This window comes from Barbus barbus (genome assembly GCF_936440315.1).
Source record: "Barbus barbus genome assembly, chromosome: 18".
Taxonomy (NCBI): domain Eukaryota; kingdom Metazoa; phylum Chordata; class Actinopteri; order Cypriniformes; family Cyprinidae; genus Barbus; species Barbus barbus.
Window position 1 is genome coordinate 3,630,304 of NC_136746.1, and position 16,095 is coordinate 3,646,398.

Consider the following 16,095-nt stretch of genomic DNA (forward strand, 5'->3'; position numbering starts at 1 on the left):
TTCTATTCTCTTGGATATTGTCACAGATCCAATTCCCCTTGAACTAAATCCCCTTCAGTCCCCAAACCTCTGAGCATGTTATAGCTGGATTATATCTGTCCTCTTTATCAGAGTCTAGACCTGATTTCTGAAGGGTGCTTGGTTCAAAGACGTTCAAACTGCGGGGTCCAGCCGAGAAAACAAACTGAACTTAAACTGAAAATGATGTTACAAATCAGTTTACATTACAACACCCTTCTTCCCTTATAATTACTGAATAGAACTAAATATTCAACAAGAAACACTGTTGAGAAGAGAGGGGCTGAAATGGGGACAGCAGTCATACAGGAAACATTCTGATGAAACTGCAAAGACTAATATTTCTTCCTCTGATTTTAATTTGACTTTGGGTATTATGCAACACAATTTACACACACGCAAAAGAAAAGAGAGCAAAACACAATATAGCTCATTTATTTGGGTGTTCCAGTTGTCAGCAGGCATATTCCCTCACTGCAATCCACAAAAACAAAGAGAACATTCATCACAGTAGACTTAAAACTTCTTACAGACAATCTTATATATATATATATTTTGTATCTTTACGATATGAGTGAGACAGATCTTACACTACCATGAAAACAAAACAATGCTTTGAGCTGCAGTTAAGAATGTAGGAATCTAAAAATGTCACACCATTATTGTACATTCATAAGAAAGAGCCTGGGGCTGGAAGCAGTAGGGAGAGCAGATGGAGGTGGCAGTGAGGTGTAAACCTTGAGGGGTCAAGGGTCGAGCGACTGCATGCATCGCTTGGGTCGTCCTACAGTGGATGCTCTGAAAAGGCTGTGTAGCTCTTCACTCGTGCAAAAAACAGAGGCGTGTACATTTTGTCTACATCAAATGCAGTGACAACTGTCTCTCCAGTCGATCTGTAGGGAAGAGAAGAAAAGATAAGAGTTTGGAAATGTACAAAATCTCCCAGCGTGCTGAAGTCACACAAACCATCACTGCCTACTGACTGCTCTGGATCAAGTTTAGTCATTTTCCAAGCAGTAATATTTTAGTTTCTTCCAAATTCACTAAAACAGTGACAAAAAAAGGTTTTATATATATCCTAGAAATATGTCATAAGTTAGTTATATAATATATAACGTGTACAAAAAACTTGCATGAATGAACGTTCAAACAACAGATCCCATTCAATAAACCAAACAAATAATCCAAATCATTTTGATGCAAAAAATGAGAAGAAACATCTGAATTGCCATCTCTTAGCTTGCTAGTCAAAAAACGTCAACACGTATGTGTTTTTCTACAATTTTTGAGCAGTGTGGCTGACAAGTGCTGATATGTAGCCATTCAGTGAAGGCAAATGCTTACTTTAAACCTTACACAACAACTAATATATATATATATATTTTAGTTGTTATTTTAGGGGGTGGGGATGAAAACTTTTGAACAGAATGAAGGTGTGTACATTTTCTTATTTTGCCTAAATATGAAGTTTTTTTTCATTTAGTACTGCCCTTCAGAAGCTAGATGTTTCCCAGAAGACAAAATAAGTTCAATTTACCCTGATCTTCAAATTCAAAAGGTTTATGCTTAATGCATGTTTTTCCCTTCTGGAGCATCAGTGAGCGTTTGAATCTTCTGTGAGAGTTGCGTATGAGTCCCTCAGTTGTCCTCAGTGTGGAAAGATGGATCTCAAAATCACACAGTCATTGTTGGAAAGGGTTCAAATACACAAAAATGCTGGAAAACCAAAGAATTTGTGGGACATGAAGGATTTTTCTGAAGAACAGCAGGCGGTTTAACTGTTCAGGACAAACAAGGGACTCATGAACTACTATCACTAAACAAAAAAAACAAAGCTGTGGATCGTTCAGGTAACAGTATTAAGAATCAAGTGTATGTAAACTTTTGAACGGGGTCATTTTTAGAAATAATACAAACTAAAATGCAATAATAAATTATTATTATTTTTTTATTTTTTATTTAGTCATTTAGCAGATGCTTTTATCCAAAGCGACTTACAAATGAGGAAATAAGAAGCAATCAAAACCAACAAAAGAGCAACAACGTGCAAGTGCTATTACAAGTCTTGGTTAGCCTAACGCAGTACAGATAATTAGTATCATCATTAATTTTTTTTTTTAATAAAAAGACAGATAAAATAAAATTAGAATAGAGAGTGCTAGAGTTAGAGGGTCAAGTAAAGATGGAACAGATGAGTTTTTAGCCGTTTCTTGAAGATGGGTAAGGATTCGGCTACTCTGATCGAGTTGGGCAGGTCATTCCACCAGATGGGAACAGTTAATGAAAAAGTCCGTGAAAGTGTTTAATGCGTCGTTCACTTGAAGAACGCAAGCTTATTATAAACAATAACATGCATTTTGTAAGATCCCTCTTATTTTGGTAAAATAATCAACATTTAGCAGATTCTGTAAGGTGTATGTAAACTTTCTCATCAGTATCAGTCCTTGTGTATCCGAAAGTTAAATGCTCAATTTTTAAAGGGGTAATATGATGCTTTTTTAAAGATCATTATTTTGTGTATTTGGTGTAACAGAATATGTTGACATGTTTTATTGATCAAAAAACATTATTTTTCAAATACTCTACATTATTGTAAGTCCTCTATGCCCCTCCTCTCGCAAACGCTTCGATTTCTACGAAGTCCCTCCTTCCGACAAGAGCAGTCTGGCTCTGATTGGCCAACTGACACAGTGCATTGTGATTGGCCGAACACGGCAAGCCGTGTCGGAGATGTGTTTCTCGCTCTCTCTCACACACACACACACAAACGACGTTGCGCTGTGACTCGCTCTCTCACACACACATCGTGCAAAATTCCGTATTTAAACAATCTATAGTAAATACTTAAACGAATAACAAAACATACAGTCGCTGATTCAGAAGCACCAGATTGTGATAGCAAAGTCAGAATTACCTCCTGGTTCACAAAACGGTCATCCATAAAATGCGTTGTTGTTCTGTTGTAAGTATTCTTAATGATTCCTAAATGCATCTACTTTCAGAAGGCCAAATAAAGTGTTTGTGCTTTCACCTAGAAACACAGTGTCTCCCTGACACGGCTTCATCAACACTACTGCGGTTACTGAAACCACGCCTTCTTTGCATCAACATTTGGACTGCATTATGCAAATATTTCCACATCTTGACGTCAAGATGTCGGGGCGTGTTTGAACGAGCCGTTTTAGGGGGGCGTGGCAGAGTCTTAACTTTGATAAAGAATATCTCTTTGGTTTTGAGACTTTAGTCTTTGCAACTTCAGGGATCTTATCTATGCACAAACAGCTTGTAACACTCCAAAGAGAAAGGAAAACTTGAATTCGCATCATATGACCCCTTTAAAGGATCAGCTGAGAACAAAACTATGGTGGTCACACAGATTACATTACTCATAATTAAGTGCCAAAACAAATTCTGCAGCCTCAGTAAAGTTCAGCTTTATGCATACTTGTATCCATTACTTCCTGCATATTTTTTGTCATTAAAAAAGTTTTACAAATAAAGACCCCACTTGTTTGTTTTGTTTATTTTGACTACTTTTATGATTAGTTTTTGGTGCTTTTGTTTTATGTTGGAGCTTGACATTGACATGACTGTGCTCATCATAAGGTTAACATATTTCAAAACACCAAAAAATTTAAGTCAAAAAGGTTTGGAATGATGGGGAGTAAAAGTTCTTTTTGGAATTTTAGAATGGACTAATTCCTTTAAGCATCAGTATCTCCTAACAGGTGATGTGCTAACGTGTCCTCAATGGTTGTGTGAACAGACGGCAGGGGGAATCTTGTCAGATGTTTTGGAGAAGGCAGATTGGTGGGATACCTGTAGGTGATGTGGCAGGAATGGTGGATCCACACCAGCTTGTTGAAGCGCTGCCGTCCCCCTGAGGACAGCTGCAGTCCTACATGGAAGGAATGCTCTGCTTCGGGGGCTGGGTTCCGCCTGCAGAACCTGCTCCTCTGGTACTCTGCCACCTTCTGCTGAAAGATGACAATTGCTTCATTGCTAGTAAAACAGCAAAGAAATAGAACAGCGCTGTTCAAGGAAAGCGGCCATAAACTTGCACCGGCAAACCCACCTCTTCTTTTCTCTTGGAGACAACAACATAAACTTTGGTTTGATTGTCTGTATCCTGGGACAGCCGATAATGGCCAAACATGATGGAATCCACCCTGTGGAAATTGAAGATCATGAATGACTTAAAGATGGCACATGGCCTAGAAATGTGCTTTCAGCCAAGTTGAGTTCAAAGCAGGGGTACCTGGAGTTGTTGCTGCGGAGCCTTGGGACGGTGACCAAAGGGTCCTCGGGTGTGGTCAACATCATCACCTGACCGTCAGGGCAGAAGCGCAAGTACCTAAAAGATTAGCTCTCGTCAAAGCCTGATAAACACTGACCAAAACTGATTTTTTTCAGGGACATTAAAGGGACACTCCACCTAAAAATGAAAATTATTCTGTCCTCATTTACTCATGATGTTTAAGAGAAATGTCTCACTATCAACAACTAAATGAGGTTTGAGGTCACTTTTAAGTCTCAGGAACAAGAGAATGCAAAGACTTTTTTACTCTATTCAATTTGGTCACTGAAGATGGGTTGGGACTCTTCATTTTGATTTCAAAGTGCAACAAATTCATGCATTTCATTTTAAATTCTAAACATTTTCATCCAGGGGGTGCGTGACTCGGGACAATCCAGTCTGATAAAATCCTGAGGGAAACACTGGAAAATGCATACATTTATGGAATCACATGATGATAAATACTGACAGAAATTTATTTTTTGAGTGGAGTATCCTGTAAAGCCCAAAGCTCACCTGTAGTACTCCACCTGGTGCCAAGCCCTGTAGAAGCCATCAAGAGACTCTTCCCCCTGACGGATGTATGATGTTTTACTGATATAAACACCTGCAAAAATCACGGACCTTTAGTCAATACTGTACAAGCAGCACACGTTCAAGAAGACATACACAAACGCATGCGTTTACCATCAAAGCGTACACGTGGCCTTTCCAAAAACATCTCTCTCCAGGATGAAAATGGCAGCATTTTGGTGCAGCTCCGCCCCCACACCCTCAAACAGGCAGACCGCCAAATCTCAGGGTCCCTGAAACAAGACACCCACAAATACATTTTTAATGGAGAAAATCTGAGTGCTGTGCTTGAGCACAAATCGCTATAATGCTGGTTTACTCTGATGTTTGGTGAGTGTGTGAGCCCACCTCGCACAGATATAGAAACCCCTGCAAACCAGGGAAAGCTGCTCTAAGGCTCGAAGGTCCAGGTCACATGACACCACCCAGCGGAAGATATACATGAGCACCTCAAAGGGCAAAGCTGTGGACAAGTAAAAGGGACTTTCAGAGCAACGGGTAAACTCTAGAAATCCACACAGATTAGCTCCAGTGTGAGAATTACCTGAGAAGTGCACCTGAGTCGTGTCGGTCTCAGGCTCACACAGCTTCATGGTGCCGTCCCCCAGCGTCAGCTGCTGCTGGAAGTACGTCAGCAGATCATCTATCTCCCGATCGTTGTCATTGTCCTCCAAGCTAACGAGAGGCACGGTCAAAAATTAACATCATCATGCAATCAAACTTCAAATGGCAAACCAAAAAAAAAAAAAAAAGAAAGAAATAAGAACTTCTATTATTTTTAACTTCTATTATAAGTATTTTGCATGTAGAAAATAAAGCATATTTTCAGGGTCATTAAGATTTTTTGCTTATTATTGATTCTACCAATCATTACTGAAAGCAACAACAACAAAAAAATAATACCAGTCATAAAACCAGTCATAAGGGTCAATTTTATGAAACTTAGATTTATACATACTCTGAAAGCTGAATAAATAAGCTTTCCATTGATGTATAGTTTGTTATGATAGTTGTTAATGATCTAAATATTGAGAAAATCGCCTTTAAAGTTGTCCAAATGAAGTTCTTAGCAATGCATATTATGTTTTGATATATTTATAGTAGGAAATTTACAAAATATCTTCATGGAATATGGTCTTTACTTAATGTCCTAATGATTTTTGGCATAAAAGAAAAATGGATAATTTTGACCTATACAATGTATTTTTGGCGATTGCTACAAATATACCCCAGCGACTTAAGATACACACACACATACATATATATATATAAAAAAAAAAAATGTTATACAAAAATAATATAATTTTACAAAACAAGTAAAAGAACAGAATATCCAATATTTTAAGTTATAAAAGTGTTCTATTATTCCATTAAACTTCTATTATCATTATTTTATAATGTTCAGGAATTTTACAAGGCTAGTAAACATAATTTACAAATTTCCTAATGTACATCCAAGCTTTCCATGACAGGTCATTCTGCACTTACTAGCTCCCACCACGGTCCGGATCAGGAGTTCTGCTGTAGTTGATCTTAAACTCAATGTCCGGTACCAGCTGCATAGCACTCTTATAGTACTTGATGGCTGCAAAATCAAAAAAGGGAAATATATACCTGTAGCATTCATGGAATCCATTTGATAAGTCTGATTGTCGAATCAAAAAGAATAAATAAAAACCTTCATAAACTGCTCCGTTCTGTTCTTCCTCGACAGCCTTCAGGAACAGCTCTCGGGCCTAAGAGCACACATTCACAATCAGTGATGACACAGGCTCAAGTGAAGGATATAACATTACACATCAGCACTGAGACAGAGTTATTTTGGTCATGATCTCTTCTTATAGAGCATCTAATGTGTGCAGCGGCACCCTCTATGAATATTCACGAGCGCACACCTTTTTCTCTTTAGCGATTTCCTGTCTCCTCTTCAGGTCAGCAGTTTTAGGGATGCTTCTCTTTCCACCTGAGCTGGGCTGAAGCTCAGACATCCACTTTGCTCGAAAAGCAGTGAGCTCCAACTGAAAGATCAAAAATCAGCTACAGAACTGATAGATTCTGTTCATAAGAAATTCAGTATTATCACACCTTCGGACCAATGAGCTTTCATAGATTTTCCAGTCATTCTTGATTACTGGAATTTTTTAACTCAAATTTTTTCAGGCATTCTTGTGACATCCACCAGATTTTCAAAGAGGAAAATAAAGGCAAAGGCTTGATTTTATCCATAATCAACTGATTAAAGTGTAAAGTGCATAATAGAATTGAGCCTCTCAGTGAGAGGGGTTCAATAAGTGGACATGGTGACATTATTTTCCTGTCTAACACTGAAAAGCTGCTTTGTCACAATCTGTATGGTATAAAGCACTATATAAATAAAGGTGACTTGACTCGGTGGCATTGGCCATTAAGGAAAGTCCTTTCATTGGCAGAGCAAAACTAATTTTGATGAAAGATTACACAATGTTTTTTTCTTAGAAATAACATGCAACAATGAATTATGCACAACACCAAAAAGTTAATATAAGGAAATAGATAGGAAAATAGTTTTGTAGAGACAGTGGAGCAGATGTTCATTGCTGTATCAGTTATCAATGCTTGGAATTCATTGCTTTAAATGATTACACTAAGAAAATGTCTTTGAGATTTGCAACAAGAAAAAGCAGGGTGAGACTTGATTTTAACGAGTCAACTGGATTCGTTCCATAGCAGAACAGAGTGAGACGGTAAGAGATTTGCGATACCATCTGAAAAAGTAAGTCATTTCAGAAAAGTAAATTATCATAATTCATTAAAAATGACAAAACATGCTATCCCCCTTTGGGTGCAGTAAAATGCATTAACTTCCTTTCATGTCTTAGGTTCACTAACTTGCAGATTACAATCCTCTGTATTTTCATCTTCCCCTTCTTCAACAGTGCCATCATCAGTGTTTTGGTTGCTTTCCGCCTAGAAACAACACGTATTCAGTCATTTCAAATGATATTTTGTATTTTAAGTAGGTGAAAATACATACAGACAGTTTAAAAAGAAGTGACGCAGATCTCACAAAGCCCTGATTAAAAACTATAACCACGTCCATGTTTGGTGTGGAAAATAAGAGCGACCAATCAGAGAGCTTGATCTGCATTTACTGTGTCACCAGGCCCAACGCAACAGAAAACCATTGCACTACACTTTCAAAACACACACGATCGACTATCAAGTTAAACTCGTATCCAGTGCGTGTAAATACAGGCCCAGCTGTTGCGTGATTTGCAGAACAACAAACTTTGTAAACAACATGCATGCGCAACTGTTTCCTACATATACACGAGGAAATTATGCATACGTGTTATTATTACACGATAAACGTTCAAGGAATTATTTAAGACTGTTATCCAGAAAAAAAAACACTCGGGGGTGTGTGACAGGACTAATACACGTCATGACTGCTAACACGCTAATGTTAGCACCTGATTAGCAGCTTCGCTAATCTTAGAAACACAACGTTTACTGACCATAACAGATTATTTTGCGCGCTCTTTTAATGTCGCGTTTAAAGTCGTGCTTTCAGCGAGTATTTTACAGATCACGATCAGAGAAGCGGACGACACAGCGGGCAAATTTGCGAGCTCGCCACACGGCAGCCATCACGACGAGTGCGTGACGCTTGAGCTGCTGCTGCGACTAAACAACATCCGGTCTGGCGTTTAAAAATAAAAGTATCCCGTCACTTTGTATTTTCTTTATTTTTGTCAATGTGATATCAAATGTTCCTTATTTCACCAGTATCAAATTATTTTAATGTGAGCAGAAAAAAACAAAAACTACAAAAACTACTTTTTGTTTTACTGTCAAATTTACTCGCGTTTTCTAATTCTCAAGAGTGGTCTGAACATAACACAATCTGTTCGGCGTGTTTCTTTTATTCTATTTTTGCATTATTATTATTAAATTTGCTAATAAAATGGTAGATACAATAAAATAAAAATGTAAATAAACACTGAACGTATGGAGGGCCAAATTAACGGTTACGGTCAAATTGACAGCAGGTGCTACAAATGCTCACAACACAACCAAATACAATTTTTTATTTGCAGCGCCTTTCTTTATTTGGTTGTGTTGTGAGCATTTACAGCGTGTGTGTTGTAAAATTGAAGAAGTTGTTTTCTTAATTTGTAGGTGTTTTTTTCTATTTGCAGCACGCTGAGCTCTCTCGGCCACCGTACCAAATTGCTCAAAATTAAATCATGAAATAAATGTTGAACTATATAAATAAATCCTTAAATAAATAATATATTATTCATTTATATATTGATTAATTCAATTAATTATTTATTTATATATTTCAACATTTATTTAATGATTTAATTTTGAGTAATTTGGCCCTCCATATGAACGTGGTAACAATGTACAAATAATAGAATCGAATCTTTATATTATAGATAATATCAATATTATTACACTTGTACTATGGCGAAAGATTACTTCATAAATATGTATCAGATTTTGTTAATTTGCTTGGCATCCTTCCAAGGTCAAAGGTGAAAGTCATAGCATATTAATTAGATGACGGTGACGCAGCATTATTTCCCTCTAATAACGAAGGCGTGGCTTATGAATATTAATCAGTAACTCTTCGTCATAGTAGGGACGGGAAGTCGCTGCTCACACACCTTACAAATCAGACGCTTGCTCTAGAAAGCATTTAAAAGCATAGCTGCCCAGTTTAATTTAGTCGAAACCTTTATATTATTTGCAATGTTGGTAAATACCAGCGGCTTCCCGGCTTATAATAATAACTGACGTACAGTGCGACGCATCTTTACTGGAGGGATGCTGAGCCTGAGGCAGGAGGCCTGAAAGCATCATTTCAACATAACATTTCTCAGTCATCTTCAGCGCAATGGAGGAGATTCTCCGAAAGCTTCAGAAGGAGGCATCGGGCAGTAAACACAGAGCGATCCGGGACTCCTGCGGCGGCGCGCGCGGTAAGAAGATGCACCTGTCGGTGTTCAGTCTGTTAGCAACGAAGCACGCGATGTTTTAATGTGTTTTAATGTTTGACAACAACGACATAAGTGCACTGTCAGAGCACACGCGTGCCCGCCTCTCACGGATGTGTGTTTAGAGCAGAATCCTCATATAACAGCTGTTACAGTAGATATGTGTTTTCCTCAAGCTGTCAAACTGCAGATTCGTCTCCTGAAGAGCGAAATCTAAACACGAAAATAATATGAAATTGTTGGGCATTCGTGCAATGAGCATATTGCCATTGGAACTTGGGTTTATTGCATTTGAAGCGTGTGTTTGTTTGAATATTATTGTGTTGAATGGTTTGGCTTTAAAGCTCTTATTTTTAAAATGCATACTGAAAAAAGCCTTATAATCATGTTAATAATATGATTTGGACATGTACCATGGTTACACCTTGGAATATGATCAAATATAGCCCTTCATGAATATGATTATCATTCAGTATGAAATTAGCATGACTTTAAATGAACTCCACAGTATTTTTAAACGACTCTCCATAAGGAAGCTTCTGTTTTAATGGTTAATTTAATCTTTTTAACGAATACTTAGTTTATTATCTTGGTAATTAATAAATTAAGAGTTTTTTTTTTCACCTAAGCTGTTTACTTTCAAGATGATACAGTAAGGTATAAAAATAAAAGCAATATTGCTAGTACTAGTTTGACTAATTTCAGTGTATTTATTATAAAACATATTCTTATTTATTGTGATCATTAATATAACAAGTATTTAAAAGTGTTGCAGGCTTGTTCTTGTATTGTGTTCAAACTAATAGGCTTTTAGTGGATGGGCAAAAGCAGCTCTAATTGTAAACCACACTATAGTTTAAGATGATGCCGAGCTTGGAGACCTCAGCTGACCCTCAGTGTTTCTGCATTGCACATCTCACACACTGTCAGTCATGCTGTGCCAACAAATCAGGGGTCAAAACTGCTGCTGCGCTGGGTAACTCTGGCTCACTTTACAGGATCAATGAAGAGCTCAGATGACCGTATAGCGAGGCCTGATCTGGAGTAGTTTTCTAATGTGAGGTTGTTGGGACTTCTGCTTGATTTTGTTTCAATTTGAATGAATGATGAAGCTTCAAAGTACATTTAATCATATTTAAAGGATGTTCATTTGTTAACATTTGTGTTCGTACCATTTAGGTGTTTTTTTAATATCTATTTTCCAACTTTTTTTCTTCTCATTTTTCCTGCTTTTGTACAGAGACCCTTCAGGCTCAGAATGGTTCAGTTAAAATACCACCATCTAAACTCAGGCAAGTGTTTTGATTCCTAATATAATGTTTGTAATGTCAGTGTTTGTAATTCTTGAAAATACATTCTCACATCTTCATGATCCACACAGACATAATCCATGAAAATCAATAGAAAGGCACATATATTAAGTCTTGCATAGCATTCGTTATTTTTAAACCTTTCATTTACACTGTGAAAATGCATTAAAGTAGTAAAATGACTAAATGTTCTTCTTCCATAAGTATTGTCATGACTATAACTTTGAAATGGGTTACTATCTTAGGTTCATTTATGTTTATTCATATATCAGATGCTTTTATCCAGATGATCTCTGAAACAGAGTGACATAAGAAAGTGTTTCAGTGCCAAGTCTTCATGAGTCGGATCTCTCATGTTCTGGTGTGTTAAGTGCAAACTATTTTTGTGCAGAGAGAAGTGTTTGTTCCCTCTTCAGTTGGCACTGGAGTCTAAAAACACTAAACTGGCTCAGACTGCCCTCACAGGAATGCAGGTGTGCTTATTACTAAACTTTATACATTTTTTAAAAGACATACATTTCTCAGACACAAAAATGATTTAGGTACACTCGAGAGAAAGCAGCACCCCATATATTTTTGCTCTGCTTTATTCAATAGTGTTTGCTAAACCAGGCAAAGTGCGTTAGACTTGTAACTTGTTTTGCAATGTTTTGACTAAGGACATAAATGGACCATGTCTTTGCACCAGAATATATTACAGACTCTTTTGTATTTGGCCAGAAAGCAATTTCCCACCCTACCAACTGCACAGCAATGCTCTAGCAACCACACAGATCACCTCAGCAACATAATAACAGCCACTCAGAAACTACAGAGCAACACTGAAAAACAAAATCTGCGAACTTTAAGGCAGAAATCTGGCAGCTATGTCTGTCTGAGCTTTAGCGTAAAAAAAAATCATAGCAATGGGCTACACTGGTAAAAAAACGCATTTTAAAACCGCAAAACAGCATTTTAGGTTTTACGGTTTTAACTTAAATTTACAGTTAAATACAGTAATTTCATTAACTGATATAATGTTAATATACCAACCTGAAATCTGTTTTGTACCTTTGAAAAACACTGATAACCACCAAATGCAGGTGGTGATGAGAGAGTCACATGATGAACCAAAGCCCATCACAAGCAGCTTTTAAATAATAACATGTATAGAAGGTGCACAGTGTCATTCACACAAGCGCTAAACACCATCATGGTGAGACTCATTAAACTGAAATATGCAATAAATATTAATTTAACAATGTTAGATGTAACATACAACCCTAATAAACATAACTGATAAGAAAAAACGAAGAACAAACATCGTTATTTCAAAGAAAAAACGTCAAATTCAAACAAAATTTGAAATGCAACGCAGGGAATTCTGGGAATGTGAGTTTATGGGTTTTCCCTGTAAATTTTACAGGAACTTCCCGTTAACCACTTAACAGGTTTTTACTGTAGCATTTTCAGTTTTTTACTGTTAAAATCACTGTCATTTTGTACAGTGTATTTAAAGTTTTATAGATTGAATTTAAATTTACAGTAAAAAACATTTCATTAACTGAAAGGATGGTAACATACCAAATAAAAAAAATAAAAAAACTACTGGGTTTTACCCGTATAAAACACCATCATGGTAACACGCACAGAAACACATGAAATGGAATAAATAATTTAAGAACATAGAATGTAAAAAAAAAACTCCAATATGCATAACTTAGGAACAAAATAAGGAGAAACATGGTTATTTCAGAGGAAAAACCATCAAATGTGAAGTGTCACAATTTTTTGGAAATATCAATTTATTTATTTTTTCACTGTAATTGATAAGTTGACTTAAACTATACGTTTAACAGTATTGTATTGTAGACCATTAGATAATTAGATCCGTTACAGTTTTTCACTGAATAGAGCAAGGCAACTTACCATAACAGGTTTTTTCTGCATTCACAGCATTTTTGCATTCTTTTGTTTAAATTAGTAGTTCTTTATACAGTGAGTGCCTAGCATTGTGGTGGCAAGTTCTGAAACTACTCATATTTTTTTCAGAGAATGTAAACATACATTTGACACATTTACAATTCAGCTTACAATCACGGCAAGATGACCAATGTTAAATTTTTTTAATGTGATAGTTCATGCTCAGCAATTTGCATGTTTGTTTTGTCCTGTGGCACTGACAGAAGATCCTCTGCGAGGATTGCTTTGTTGCTGTGGAAACAGAGGTTCCAGAGAAGCAGCTGTTCAGTCAGATCCTGGAAGCCATCAGGGTGACGCCCACCCTACATGAAGACCTGCAGGTCGAGGTCATGAAGGTCCGTGCTCGTCTGAACCCTCATCCTCAGTGTCAGAAGTGGTTTGTGGATATAATGTTTAGTCAGTCAAAAGTAATGTGCTGCATCTAGCAGGCTTAATCAATTCAGTGTCTGCATCCGTGGTGTAATTGGATGGATTTGCAGAATTACAGGCACACATGCGTCCCTAGACACACTGTGTTCCTGATCTCCTGCTTCTAATACAGAAGTGTTAAATCATTTTCAGGAGAGGTGCTGCCAGCTGTTATTTTGAATGGCTAATGTTTTGTAGTTCTTTGTGTTGTAGGTCCTGCTTTGCGTCACCTACTCCTCTACCTTTGAGATCAATGGCCGCAACATCTTGAGAATTGCTGAGGTAAGACGTGCTTTAACTGATGAAAACTGACAGAATGGGATGGCCAACGGAAAACTGCTAATCTAAAGTGAATCTGGCAACCCCCTCATTAAAGTTTTGTCAAAGGGCATCTACTCTTAAAGACGGCTGACCTATAATGCTGTGCTTTAATGAGGACGATGTGGTGGTTTGGTCAGTATCACAGGTTTTTGGGTCAAACTTATACAGTGAGAAACCGTTATAGCTATTGATCCCTCTCTGTCCTCTGCTGATTTTTTTTTAATTGTCATTAGGAACGCTATTTTTAAAAACGAAGGTATTTATGCATCATGATAGTATTCGTATTGTCTAAATCTGGTCCTGGGAAGAAGTTTAGTAAATATCAGCTTTAAAATGTGGATTTACAGTCAATTTTAGCCTGAGGATAGAGGAGGAGGCTCACCCTAGACTGTAGAGTTAATATAGTTTACTGTATATACTTAAGTTGTCTCAGGCGTCATTCACACTAGCTGCGTTTCCATTAACCTTCAAAATGCGCAAATTGAAAATGCACCCAATGGAAACGCATCAGTTTCACAAAAATGCCCATAACACACAAATGTTTTTATGCTCGCGTGAGGTGGTTTTTCAGGCAATTAAAAAAAAATAGAATTTTGAAAAACTGGAATTTTTTTCCCCCACATTTTCAGGTCACATGGCGTGCGTAAAATGTCATATGATCATTCTTCAATGTACTATAACCTCCAAGTAACACTTCATACAAATCTCAACTATAATGGGCTTTCCTTGCCATTAATGCTTAGACAATTTACACTGCACACGTCCAATCCATCACCATGACTTATCGTGAGAGGGAAAAAATGATGTTTTAGTCGCATAACATCGTGGCAATGCTACTTTTTTTTTTTTTTTTCTCGACATTTATAAAATATCACTAAAGTTGTGCATAAAGCTGCAATGGAAACGCAGCTACTGTTGTTTTTTTGGAACCTATTCAATATGACTATACAATAATGATCATTACTGAAATATTTTTACTTTATTACATGATAAAAATGAAACTATATTACTATAGTATTAATGCTATTATTTGGGAAATGAAAGTCATAACAGATTTTAACTGATAATAAGAATAATTTAGTTTTACAGAACAGGAGCAAAATTGCAATGCTAATATTCACGGATGTCTTAATTTCTTTGCTTTCAAAATATAAAATTGATGCTTTTGATTCATAAATGTATAGTTCTTATTACAAATTTGAGAAGATGGTTAGTATGTGTTGCGTTTTCAAAGCAACTCAAACTCGCAGCACCGCAGAGACTGTTTGCATGGACCGGCGGTAACTGAAAACACCAGACCAAGAGTTGATTGCATATAAAAAGCAAACGGTGTCTGGGTGCTTCGCAAGTTCGCATCTTTGTCACCTTTTCAACCTCATCGTACGAGAGGGGCCGTGGGCCGTATGTGAGTTCACTTGTTGCTTCACGGCACTGTTTTTTTTCTGCTGAGGGATTGTCATTTTATGGGAAATCTTAGATATGCACCATGCAGATTTGATTCATTATGCAAATTGTATTTGCACAAACAAAAGCAGTTGCATGCTAAGATCCCACTGTGTCTGTGCATATTGCGTTCCTCCCCCTCCTTTGCATTTTTAACTTTGTTTTCTTGCCCCTGGTTGGCCATAAACAGCTCATAAAAGCTCATCATGATGTGTAAATGGGTCTGGTTGTGCCAGACTTCTCTTATTTTCACACAGCACTGTTCCAAAGAGCCCCAGAGAGCAGGCCGTAAACAATGAGGCAAAAGCAAGCACTTTCTGACAGAGCATGTCCAGTCATACGGCAGACCCATTAAGTATTTAGACGCTTACGATGTCTGAATGTCACTGTGCTTGATGACAGAATGTCAAAGCAAGTGGTTTTCAATTCACAAGTGGTTGTTCACAAGCTCTTTTGATTTTGTATGAGGCAAATGATTTTGTTAGGTGTAGAGGTTCTCAAAATGGCACAATAGCACACAGTGAACCCCTCTCCCTGACATCTCACTTCCATCATGAAACTGATTTTCCTAGCCTCCAACAGTGTGTCATTCATTGCTATGGTTACAGGTAAGAGTGGTCGCAGATGCCACGTCTTAGTCTTTCTCCATGACCAAGCGTGGCAGAGCGGCAGATGCTCTGTGGTCAGTCATTCTGTTTGCTTGGAAGATTCCTTTTCAGAGTCACTTTGTTGAGGCCTAACAGAGATGTGGCAGCATAAACTCATCACGGAGCAGGAT

The 16,095-nt window shown here is 37.3% G+C and overlaps 2 protein-coding genes across 4 annotated transcripts in view; one reads left to right on the top strand and one right to left on the bottom strand.

The window, feature by feature from the left end:
• Positions 1–437: 437 nt before the first annotated feature.
• Positions 438–8,572, bottom strand: LOC306883990 (F-box only protein 9-like). 3 transcript variants are annotated; one of them, XR_013785404.1, is made up of 14 exons: positions 8,386–8,556; positions 7,757–7,834; positions 6,784–6,906; positions 6,567–6,624; positions 6,377–6,473; positions 5,433–5,563; positions 5,237–5,351; positions 5,003–5,121; positions 4,832–4,922; positions 4,277–4,372; positions 4,094–4,187; positions 3,838–3,992; positions 676–911; positions 438–492 (listed from the first exon to the last, which is right to left on the bottom strand). XR_013785404.1 is itself a non-coding variant. In XM_079439576.1 (13 exons), exons 1-13 carry the CDS (start codon positions 8,386–8,388, stop codon positions 803–805), a joined length of 1,269 nt encoding a protein of 422 aa, XP_079295702.1. In that variant the 5' UTR covers positions 8,389–8,572; the 3' UTR covers positions 438–802. The 3 variants fall into 3 exon arrangements, 2 of the variants coding, with proteins under 2 accessions (XP_079295702.1, XP_079295701.1); XM_079439576.1 differs by having other exon boundaries at positions 438–911; positions 8,386–8,572; XM_079439575.1 differs by having other exon boundaries at positions 438–911; positions 3,838–3,995.
• Positions 8,573–9,511: 939 nt separating this feature from the next.
• Positions 9,512–16,095, top strand: part of LOC306884571 (brefeldin A-inhibited guanine nucleotide-exchange protein 3-like) — a 61,632-nt gene continuing 55,048 nt past the window's right edge. The window contains exons 1-5 of the mRNA XM_079440535.1: positions 9,512–9,858; positions 11,114–11,169; positions 11,579–11,656; positions 13,349–13,480; positions 13,767–13,835. Coding sequence (XP_079296661.1) covers positions 9,774–9,858; positions 11,114–11,169; positions 11,579–11,656; positions 13,349–13,480; positions 13,767–13,835 — 420 coding nt within the window. The 5' untranslated portion in view covers positions 9,512–9,773. The remainder of the gene's footprint in view (positions 9,859–11,113; positions 11,170–11,578; positions 11,657–13,348; positions 13,481–13,766; positions 13,836–16,095) is intronic.